General features: G+C 29.6%; 1 protein-coding gene across 1 annotated transcript in view; it reads left to right on the plus strand.

Moving 5' to 3' along the window:
* The window catches only part of CEP290 (centrosomal protein 290), an 86892-nt gene that overhangs the window by 40327 nt on the left and 34091 nt on the right, over positions 1 to 12474 (plus strand). The window contains exons 26-34 of the mRNA XM_045553285.1: positions 219 to 330; positions 3610 to 3815; positions 4779 to 4930; positions 6797 to 6908; positions 7558 to 8013; positions 8842 to 9006; positions 9964 to 10071; positions 10293 to 10427; positions 11619 to 11885. Of these exons, the coding sequence (XP_045409241.1) occupies positions 219 to 330; positions 3610 to 3815; positions 4779 to 4930; positions 6797 to 6908; positions 7558 to 8013; positions 8842 to 9006; positions 9964 to 10071; positions 10293 to 10427; positions 11619 to 11885 (1713 nt within the window). The remainder of the gene's footprint in view (positions 1 to 218; positions 331 to 3609; positions 3816 to 4778; positions 4931 to 6796; positions 6909 to 7557; positions 8014 to 8841; positions 9007 to 9963; positions 10072 to 10292; positions 10428 to 11618; positions 11886 to 12474) is intronic.

Genomic DNA, 12474 nt, shown 5'->3' on the forward strand with positions numbered 1-12474 from the left:
TGAATGTACAACTTTAATGGTAGAAGCTAATACTCAAAAGTTGAGGGCCACATATTAGAAACACAATATTTTGATGATTATTTTTTAATAATATGTAATTCTAATTTCGTAAAAAAAACTGGATTGTAAGTTTTCAAAGATATTACATAAAGTTAAGAGAATATCACTTTGCGTTATTGGTTTAAATTACAATGTAGTTTCTTAATGATGTTATTCAGTGTGAAAATACATCCTTAAAAGAACAAATAGAGGCTGTAAATAAAGAACTGGAGATTACCAAGGAAAAACTTCACACTGTTGAACAAGCCTGGGAACAAGAAACTAAATTAGGTAAGTCTTATGACTCTGATCATATAAAATGATTAAGATCTAATAGTGGATATTTTTCATTTAAAATTCCTTTTCTCTACCAATGACAAGGAAATATTTAGACAATATTTAGGAAATACTGATTTAAAAAAAATGAACTCTTTGCTTAACATTTTAACTTAGCAGGTAGTTAATGAATAGTATCCAGTACTAATCCCTATCAAAATTTGCTTTTAAGTTCTTGAATTAGATTTGTTTCTAATGAAATCATACATGTGAAAAATTTATGACTAAGTATTAGCTATTTTGAACTATTTAATAATCAAAACTGGTGATAGTTTAATATTAATAGTATTATGACTTCTTTCACAGAGTGTAAGTTATATTAGTTATGCATCTCTTGATACTTTTAAGTTAAAAGATCACCATAAAACATCAAAGAGAATTTGAAAAGAATTTGTATTGCATTTGTATTGCCCATACTTCCACTACTATACAATCACATTTTTTGCTTATATATGCTTACATATTTTATATGCTTTAAATTATAATAAACATATTTTTGTTACATACTGTATATAGTAGATAGCAAAAATATTCCCATGTTTTATCACACTTATAAATGTAAATATTCATGCAGTATTCTACTGAGTGATTAAATCACTAGCTCTTATTTTTGCTATTTCTTATAATGCTACAATGAACATCTTCATGTACATGTAACAGAGATATTACTGTCTCAGAAGGTATTGAAATTTTTTTGGCTCTTGCTAGGGTTTTCCTTATTAGTTTTTCAAATGGTTATCCTAGTTAAGAACACTTTGATAATTTTATCTCATACCATTGTGCTTTATAATTTTCAAATAAATTTGCTGCTTTGGATAAGATATTTTTGTTAGTTTTCTAGACTTTGGAGCTATTGGAGGTTTCTGTTACTAAACAGAGCTGTTCTATTAAATTGGTAATGAAGACAATTGGTTTAGAAAGGCCTCACATTGGGAAATCTTAGATATGATTTCTACTTTTAGAAATGTAATTTTTAACTCAAAAAGATTAAATGTGAATTGACTTTCATTTAAACTAAAATATAAGAGTATTATATACAATTATATACAATGTTGGTTCAGTTTATCCTATCTCACTTTAATAAGTGCCAAATTCCATACCTAAATTCTATTATTTTCTAATACCTTAATCTCTTCCTTACATAGATTTATATCACTGAAGTTTTAAGAGTTTTTCCCTGTTTCCTGTTGCCCTTATACGTTTAAAAATGTCACTTCATTAGCTTTTTTTCATCCAGGAATTTCTTGGTGCTGGGCTGTTGTACTCTATCCCTCTCTTTAAGAAAACTCGAAACCCAAGAACATCAGGTGGCTAATCTGCTTCAGCCCCTGCAATACACTTCTTTTCATTGTCAGGATTGAGTACAATGCAAAATGGAGGAGTTTTATGTTCTTTATATATTTATATGTAATGCACTTTTTTCTTCAAGTTGCTTAGGGTTGCTTGAATGGGTCTCTTATCCTATAAAGAACTGATTTACTAACTTTTAGCTTCTTTTGGTGATTTTTTGTTAGTTACTTGATCACTACTTGCAGTAACTATTCTAAAATCATATATCAATATTTTAAAGACATATAGAGAACATAATGAAGTACTTTTTATTTTTTAGAAATAACATTTTTTAATTAAGATATGTACATAGTTTTTGAGATATAATGCTATTGCACACTTAATAGACTACAGTATAGTATAACCATAACTTTTATATGTACTGGGAAACCAAAAAATTTGTGGGACTCACTTTATGGTGATTTGGCTTTATTGCAGTGGTATCGAACTGAACCCACAATATTTCTTTTTAAAATGTATTTTATTTTTTGTTATTTTTTTAATTTCAAAATATTGTGAGTGGTCAAATGTTTTTGCTTACATGTATCTATTTTGTTATGTTTGAGTCAGAGTTATAAGTGTACCCATCACTCAGATAGTGTTCATTGTACTTGTTAGGTAGGTTTTCCCCCATCCCCTTTTCCCCCCTCCCCACTGCTTGATTTCTACTTAGTTTCATTTCCTCTGTGTACATGTGTGCTCATCCGTTAGTTCCAATTTAATAGCGAGCACATGTGGTGTTTATTTTTCCATTCTTTAGACACTTCACTTAGGATAGTGGCCTCTACTTCCATCAAAATTGTTGCAAAAGGCTTTAATTCATCCTTCCTCATGGATATGTAGTCTTCCATAGTATACGTACACCACATTTTCTTAATTGACTCATGTATAGATGGGCACTTAGGTTGATTCCACATCTTTGCAATTGTGAATTGTGAAGTACTTTTTAAAACTGAGACACCAAAATTTTTTTTCTCTTAAAAAATGTATACTATTTCGAGAAAACTAAGGTATATAAAACTTGAATTTAGGAAACTGGAAAAATAGGAGGGGGCATTATTGATACTGTAAAAGACTATCTACAAAGTGAATCATTGCTTAATTCTTTTAAATAATTGGCTACCCTAAACATATGGGTTTTAATTAAGTCTCTAAAAAGCAAAATACTCTACCATTTGTCTTTTTCTAGAGCATATCAGATAAAGCAAAAGTTTAAGTTTTCTTCCTACTCCCCCAAAATTACTAAGTAATTAATGATACTCTCATGTGATATCTTTTCATAATAAACTGGGGCTTTTAGTTCTCTTTTCATTTAACTACTTTTGTGTTCAAAGACAAGCCATATAAGTTCATATGTAAGGTTAGGGTATAACAACTAATAAAAGAATGTAAAATATTTGATATTAGATGTATACAAAGACCAAATAATAGTCATGGTTAGAGAAGATCATATTTGGTAAAAATCAATCATACGGCTTCAGATTTTACTTTTCAGCTTGGCTCTGTGAGTCTTCAAAAATCAAATCATTGCACTTATGTTCACAAAGTCATGTTGCTTTATTGCATTGCTTTTCATACATTTTATCTCATTTCAGTGAAATATGTTTATTTACCATTTTTTATTTCGTATATGTGACACCTCTACACTAAGTCCTTTACCTTGTTATTTCAACAATGAATTTTTTTATCATTTGATTGATGAAGAATGTAAATTCCAGAGAGATTAAATGGGACAAGCATCATACAGGTAGGAAGTAACAGAGCTCAGAATAAAGTCCAGGTTGTAATTCAAAAATTCATGTGCTTTCTGTGGAACAATATTGCCTCCTTATATATAGCTAAAATACCTAAGATGTAATTTTAACATAAATAACATGAGATTGATTTAAGTATTATTACATATAGGAAATGAATCTCACATGGATAAGGCAAAGAAATCAATAACCAACAGTGACATTGTTTCTATTTCAAAAAAAATAACGATGTTGGAAATGAAGGAATTAAATGAAAGGCAGCGGGCTGAACATTGTCAAAAAATGTACGAACACTTAAGGACTTCATTAAAGCAAACGGAAGAACGTAATTTTGAATTGGAAACCAAATTTGCTGAGGTTTGATATTATAATTTTTATCATGCAATTAGAGAGTAAAGAATTAGTCTCATCGTTATGAGGTTGGTTTGGATCTCTGAAGTAGCATATTAATACAGTGCTTGGGTTTCATGTAATGAGTAAATAAAAGATTTACTTTTAAATTTGAATTGTTTAAAATGAAAGCATCTAAAATGAATTGTTTAAAATGAAACATGAAACAACTGCGAATGAGTTCTTGTTTCTCACCAAGGTTACATTATTAGATTTAATGTACAAAAGGATGTTATTTACTTAATAATGGAATTGCCTTCCACTACCATCCCTTCATTTAACAAATATTTATTCATTGCTTGTTATAGTCAGACCCTGTATGGGGACTGGAACTATAGCAAGAAACAGAATAGACAGTAATCTCTGCTTTCAGGGACTTTACCTTCTAATAGGAGATTTTATATTTTTAGATATGGTCAGAATCAATTGACTGGCAGTAAATATAGTTTGCAAATATTTGACAATGCGTGATTAAACAACATTCTTATAATGTTTGCTTACCTTAAGATTTAATATATTTTTCAAAGCACATATATCATTTGTGTTCATTTTAACTGAATCACTAAATCTATATTAATAAGTTTTTATTAACTTATTTGGATTTATTTATAGCTGATATAATTGAAGTAAAATATAATGAGTGTGTCACATTCTAAATAAATTAAGAATAGTAGAAGTTAAGACATTATTGGTGAGTTACATAATAAAAATGATTTTTGGTGGGTTGGAATATAACCAGAGTTTGCATAACTTATTCCTGACTTTTTCTTCTCTTTCCTCTCTTTAGTCTATTCTTAATACTCACACTCAATTTAATAACTGGACCAAGGCAAAGTAAACAGGACTGCAAGTCTCTAAAGGCTAAATTACAAGGGAAACCCCACCAAAAACTGATGTATCTGAACATTTTTTTATGTTACATTTTCTTAGCTTACCAAAATCAACTTGGATGCACAGAAGGTGGAACAGATGTTAAGAGATGAATTAGCTGATAGTGTGAGCAAGGCAGTAAGTGATGCTGATAGGCAACGGATTCTAGAATTAGAGAAGAATGAAATGGAACTAAAAGTTGAAGTGTCAAAGTAAGTGAATACAAACACTTTAGTCATTTCATTTGGTGTGTCAGCTCTAATTTGTCTTTAAGAAACCTAATTACAAGCATACAGGGGTAATCTTAGTGGCAATTAATACTGGTTTCTTTTTATAAAAGCAGGATTAAATAGTATTAACAAGATTGATTTTAACAGGGTTAAATAATAATATAGAAGAGGAAATGACCTTTCAAGATTTGCAATTTTCTGAGTCCAGGAATATTATTGCAGAAAGCACTGACTTTGGAAGAAAGACCCTGTGAGGTCCAGTTCTTCTGCATACTGACTTTTTGAGGGAGGGAGCAATGGAGAAAGAATGGTTATTTAATGTATTTAAACTTAAGTTTCTTCACTCTAATAAAGGAGTAAGTAAGTAATAGTAGCTCTTCTACCTGTTTTATAAGGTTACTGTAAAAATATAATGAAAAATTAGATTTTGACTTAATTTACATTTTTTGGGCATCTGCTACATAGTAGTAGGCACTGTGCAAGGTATTAAACATATATTGACTCTGTCTCTAGATAGAGATAATTAACTGTATCTCTAAAAATAATATATTCTTTTATATTTGTATTTTTATGTAGCTTTTCACATATTCTCACATTATACATTTTTTGGGGATTTAAAAACAATACACTGAATGAGTATTATACCAGAATTGTTATTTGCATATGAAAGTTAAAAAAAACAGTAATATTCCAACTGTTATTTAATTAGATTTGGATTTTTAAGTTTGTTTGATTCTAGGTTTTTTTCTTTCATACTTACTAACCCTGAGGTAACGTTGTTTTCATTTTATGTGAGGAAACAGGCCCAGCTAATTAGTACACAAAATGTATGTAAGGAGTGAATACTGTGTGCCAGTTAGATGCTGTCTTTCACTGTCTTTTGTAATTAGGTACTACTTCAGTAGAAAAATATGAGGGGCACTGAGAATCTGTCAAGCACAAATAATTAGTGAAAATATTTTTATGGCTTACTCATAAGGTTATAGTCATTCCATTGGAGCTTTCATAGTCCTCTTGGAAATATCAGTCATTGATGCCCTTTTCACTGTGAAAGACTCCTTTTTTTGTTCTTCCTCTCTCCTCATGGACCTTACCTTTTGAAATAAACTAATTTCTAATTACTAATTTTATTAATCAAAACATACATCTGGCAGTGGGAGCTTTTATTCAGTATAAGAAAACTTTTATCTGAGCTAAAAGTAAGGAAACTTTACATTTTACTTTGCCTGTACTTCACAGTAGGTTTAAGGGAAATGGAAGCACTTACGTACCATCAGCCATCCCCTTTTTATGTAATTGTAGTAAATGCATACTTGGTGTGTTTTTACATTTCTGAATATGAAATATGAAAATTTGCAAATTAAAACAAGTCAGAACATACATTAATCCACTTATGGAATCTAAAAATTTTATGTTTCTGTATTCATAACTGTGTAATGGTATCAGATAAACCTACTTAATACTTTATCCTAGCTTATTCCAAATTATGATAAATATCCTATAAAAAGTATAGAAATGGAGATTCTTTGGCCATATACATTTGGAAAATGCTATGTATTAAGTACGATTTGAGGTAATTATTCATGTTAGAACTTATCAGAGCATTTAATATTATATCCTATGAATTTTCAAGGGGGAGGGATGTTAGGAATGGAATTTTTTAATAGTATATTTCTTATCATTTCATGGAATTATGCTTCATGAAACAGTTTAGGAAACCCTGTTTTAGTATTGTGTACAAAGCTGAAAACTAATGGCTTTTTGCAAAAGGGGTCTAGAAATTTTGAATTGTATTATTTACTTAGAAAGTATACTCAATTGTTCCTGAAATATCTTAACACTTCCCAGACTGAGAGAGATTTCTGATATTGCCAAAAGGCAAGTTGAAATTTTGAATGCACAACAGCAGTCCAGGGACAAGGAAGTAGAGTCCCTAAGAATGCAACTGCTAGACTATCAGGTATGTGCAATATTGGCTCTTCTATATAGAATCTACAGTTTTTCTAAATTCACATTAGATACTGGGATGATGTTACAGTTTTAATTAGAAGATATACCAATCAGAGGCTCCTATTCTTGTTAGCTGGAACCTGATTAGAAAACGTTTATAATTTGAAACAACATTCATAATCCAGGAAAGCATTCAGATGCCTACAGATGCATTGTGCTGCTGATCAAAGTTAAAACATTGAGAAAGAATAGTTAGTAAATCTCTACTAACAATATTTTCTCTTGTATTTGTATGTAGCTTTTCATATATTCTCATGTTATACTTTTTTTTGGACTTACAAGATATACACATGATCTGAATCAGTATTATACCAGAATTGTTATTTGCATATGGAAGTTTAAAAAAACTAGTAATAGTCCAACTGTTATTTAGTTAAATTTGGATTTGAAATTTGTTTGATTTTAGATTTTTTCTTCTACATTTCTTTGTAATGTAATTATTTGTATTAAAGCAAAGTTAACTTGATTTTTGTAGAATCTCATTTACCACACCGTTTTAAAACTTTATTTAGTATTAATAAATTATGATTTTTAAATTGATGATAAGTTTCATTAAACAAACCTGAAACTTACTACAAATATATATTTTCTAATATTAGGCACAGTCTGATGAAAAGGCACTAATTGCCAAGTTGCACCAATGTATTGTCTCTCTTCAAATTAGTGAGGCTACTGCTCTTGGTAAGTTGGAGTCAGTTACATCTAAACTGAAGAAGGTGGAGGCCTACAATTTGCGCTTAGAGCAGAAACTTGATGAAAAAGAACAGGCTCTCTATTATGCTCGTTTGGAGGGGAGAAACAGAGCAAAACATCTGCGCCAAACAATACAGTCTCTACGACGACAGTTTAGTGGAGCTTTACCCTTGGCACAACAGGAAAAGTTCTCTAAAATAATGATTCAACTACAAAATGACAAAATTAAAATAATGCAAGAAATGAAAAATTCTCAACAAGAACATAGAAATATGGAGAACAAAACCTTGGAGATGGAATTAAAGTTAAAGGGCCTAGAAGAGTTAATAAGCACTTTAAAGGATGCCAGGGGAGCCCAAAAGGTAAATGTTGATTTTAAATTCAATATTTCCAAAAGAATTACATAATAATTGTAAGTTCTTAATATGTGCCTATATAAAAAATGTATAATATGCAACCAAAATTCCAATTATAATTCATTAATTTAGATTTTATAAATTAGTTTTGGCTATTTGAATGTCTATTATTTGTGAAAATAAAATGAGACTTTTCTAAGAAAAGATTTTAGTGAAAGTATTCAAATTGTATAACAGCAAAGAATTTTAAACTCTCTAGAAAAGTTCCTATATTTAATTAAATACTAATTATAATTATTTTTAAACATTAGAGTGGTCATCAATTGATTTCTCCATCACAATTTGTTTAAACATAAAATAATCTGTTTAAAATTATAAGTTAGTGGGCCCACATTTATTTTAATATGATTTGGTTTTTACCCCCATTTGGAAGGAATTAAATGAAAAATAATTGTCTTGCAACTGAATCCTATTTTCTAGGCTAGAAGTATAATATTTAGGATTTCCATTTTTGAAAATAATACCAATGTTTCAGTGACATGCTTATAGTGAGTGGTCAATAAATATATGATAGCAAATGAAAAATATGAAAGTGAATATTAGTGATACCTATTCCAGCATAGTTTGAAGAATGTTTTAAGAGCCCACATATTCTTAGAAATGTCTATGGAAATCCTAAATCAATTTTGCTATGTGGCTCAACAAAGGATAATTTTATATCTTACTTTATATCTTTCTTTATTTTAAAGTATCCATTAAATTCAATTAAAATTATTACAATCAATGGAGAAATATATAGCATTTACATTTATATATATAATTTGTAATTTTTAGGTAATCAATTGGCATATGAAAATAGAAGAACTTCGTCTTCAAGAGCTTAAACTAAATCGGGAATTAGTCAAGGATAAAGAGGAAATAAAATATTTGAATAATATAATTTCTGAATATGAACATACAATCAGCAGTCTAGAGGAAGAAATTGTGCAGCAGAACAAGGTTTCATTTTATATTTGGTGTTTTTTTGCTAAAATTTTAAGACCATCGCATGAGTGATTTATTCTCTTAATTGAATGCAGCTGGATTATAATGGATTATTAATGGATTATGAAATAATTCATTTATTATCCTCTAAACTATTCTAAAACTTTATATTTATTGAGTTTTTATAACAGTAGTCTTAGACTTAAAAGGAGCAATATATAAGCAAATTTATTTGGTAAGTTAATTTTTATTTTGATATTGGTTATTTGACTTCACAGTTACAATTTTCTACTGGCTCTCACTGATGGAGTAGAAGCAGCTTGGTATAGAATAAAGCATATACTTTGGAGAGAGTTGAAATTCATCAAGCATATGATTATCTCAGAAATTTTGTTGTTATCTCTGCTTGGATTGTTCTTACCCTTGGTACCTGTGGTGTTTATGCTTTCACTGCCTTCAGGTCTTAAATAAATGTCTTCTTACCTTATCAGTGCAAGCTTCACCAGCCACCTAATATGTAACAGTAAATCCTACCTCAAGATTCCTTAAATAGAGATTATTTATCTTAATTTTTCTCCATAACACTTGTCTCCCTCTGACATATTACTTACATACTTGTTGATTATTGGTTGTCTCCTCCTCACTAGAATGTAAGTTCCATAGTGACAGAGACTTGATTTTGTTCACTGTTGTGTTTGCACTGCCTAGAATAGTACTTAGCATATGTTTAGGATGGATGCATGGATAAATGGATGGATGGAGAGATTGACATCCTGACTTCACATCTGCCTATGTCTGTGATCTTAGGCAAGTTACTTCACTTCCCTGACTTTGTATCCTTTTCCATAAAATAAAAATAATAATGACTTCAAGGTATTATTGTCACGATTAAATAAGAAAATAAACGTAAAATGCCTGTTACATACCTGGTGTCTTTTGTGTATACATCTGACACACATTGTCTTTTTTTAGTTTCATGAAGAAAGACAAATGGCCTGGGATCAAAGAGAAGTTGAGCTGGAACGTCAACTAGACATTTTTGACCGTCAGCAAAATGAAATACTAAATGCGGCACAAAAGGTGTGAATGATTAATCCTTTTTGCTACTCTGTAGCATGGCCTAGAGTGTTAACTGACAGAAATATTTTCTAAATCAGATGTATTATAATTTTAATTGATGTTATCTTTTTATATTAAAATATAAATGGGGTTTAATCTATCTTTTGTCATATAGTTGTAAAAATTAATGTTATTCTCAATACTGCAACTGCTTTTTTAAAAAACATACCATTTCTTAATAGTTTGAAGAGGCTACAGGATCAATACCAGACCCTAGTTTGCCCCTCCCAAATCAACTTGAGATTGCACTAAGAAAAATTAAGGAGAACGTTCGAGTAATCATAGAAACAAGGGCAACTTGCAAATCACTAGAAGAGGTAATTAGAAGAATTTACATTTTAATTACTGTATTATTGCTTATGTTTGTCAAATTTTCTAACTATTATTTATTAATGAGGACAAAGCATAGAATGATGAATCTCTTGCTTATTCCACTCTCTCTCCCTATTCTTCTATAATGGTTCTAATAGCCAATAATGAACAGCAAATATAGCTAATTTGAATCCACTATTCATTTAATCACTATTTGTCACTTTTAGGTACACTGATAAGTAATAGTGAGCATGAAAAGAAACAAAAAGCATTTAATTGTAGCTTTATGAGCAATGTATTACCTTTCCCTATATGATCTTTTCATTCTTATTTATTTTTATGTTTTACTTTGTAGTATATATTATATAATCTGTGAATCACTTTTCAACTCATTCGTTTTTATACATGGTTAGATGGTTGAAGGTAAGCTAGAAATTACTATTTTAATCTAGATCTTGAATTTGATTAATAGGTGATCAAATCTGTCTTCATTGTTAAATTACTCAGAAAATAATATGAAGTAAATATGATTTTCATTTTAATTTCCATCTAAACATGTTTACTGCAAATAAATTTCAAAACAGCTTTTCAAGTAATATTGTACATTTTAAATCAATCCAGGAAACTTGGATATTCTTCAATAATTGTAAGATTTGTCATTTATGTGAATTGCCACTTAGTTACTTAGTAACTTCTGAAGAGTAAAAACTTTTTTGAATTTTTTTTATGTTTTGTTTAAAAAACTACAGATTTCATAATAATGATTCATTGACGGGCCACTAAAATTTCCGTTTTTACTCAACTGACTTTTATGGATTAATTTTCTAGACCTCTGATAGTCAGTGGACTAAAATAAATGATTTGTTACATTTTCTTCCTATATCTAGTACCACTACACATTTCTAGTTCTAAACTATAAGATCTAAATTAAGTACCTTAATTAAATTTCATTTTAATTATACCAGTGAAGTTTCTACTACATGTAATAATCTTATCAATAAATAGTACATGCAATTAACTGTATTGTCACATACAAATAATTTAACCTTATAACTATCAGATGGCTGTGGTAAATATGCTGTGAAAAATAAAGTGAAACTCCTTTTTTTGCTAATAACCAGTCTAACTAAAATTCAGATGAAGCATTTTAAGGGGAAAAAATACTTTAATAATTTATTGTGATTTAATCATTGCAGAAGCTAAAAGAAAAAGAATCTGCTTTAAAGTTAGCAGAGCAAAATATTCTGTCAAGAGACAAAGTAATCAATGAACTGAGGCTTCGATTGCCTGCCACTGCAGAAAGAGAGAAGCTTATAGCTGAGCTAGGCAGAAAAGAAGTGGAACCGAAATCTCATCACACATTGAAAATTGCTCATCAAACCATTGCAAACATGCAAGCAAGGTTAAATCAAAAGGAAGAAGTGTTAAAGAAATATCAACACCTTCTAGAAAAAGCCAGAGAGGTATTTCATTATATTATGTTATGCTATTTTATTTATTATCATGTTTTTTACTCAAATGCCAAATATTATTCTGCCCTAAAGTGGTAGGTCATTTCTTACTTTCAAATGATTCTATTTAGGAATCCTTCCTTTGATATGATTGGATTATAGATCTCTCAGTAAAACTGGCAGTTTGTATGTGTGCATCTTTCTCTTATAGACTGACTAAACCAGGAATAGCTGTCATGGTGAAACCATATGATTTTGAAATATATTAATTGAATTTATAGGTAAGGATTGAGGCAATAATTTAGGATGAAATCTATCATACTGGTAGTCAGGGGAAATCAGATTAGTTAGAACTTAGGTGGGGCAGGAGGGAAATCAAAATTTAAAAATTTTTCTAGAAACAAATTAAAAGATAATAGATACCCATGTTATTCTAATGTTTAGAATAAATTATGATCTGAAGCTGGGCTTGTCAGCTTGAACATGTGCTAGGGGAGATGTATACTGGTCTAAATATTTGCATGAAGATGTTGTTTCTTCCCTATCTTGCGGGGATTTAAAAAAATTAAAGATAATAAAATATTTAAGATCTTCTAAATTT

This window comes from Lemur catta, chromosome 6 (genome assembly GCF_020740605.2).
Source record: "Lemur catta isolate mLemCat1 chromosome 6, mLemCat1.pri, whole genome shotgun sequence".
Taxonomy (NCBI): Eukaryota; Metazoa; Chordata; class Mammalia; order Primates; family Lemuridae; genus Lemur; species Lemur catta.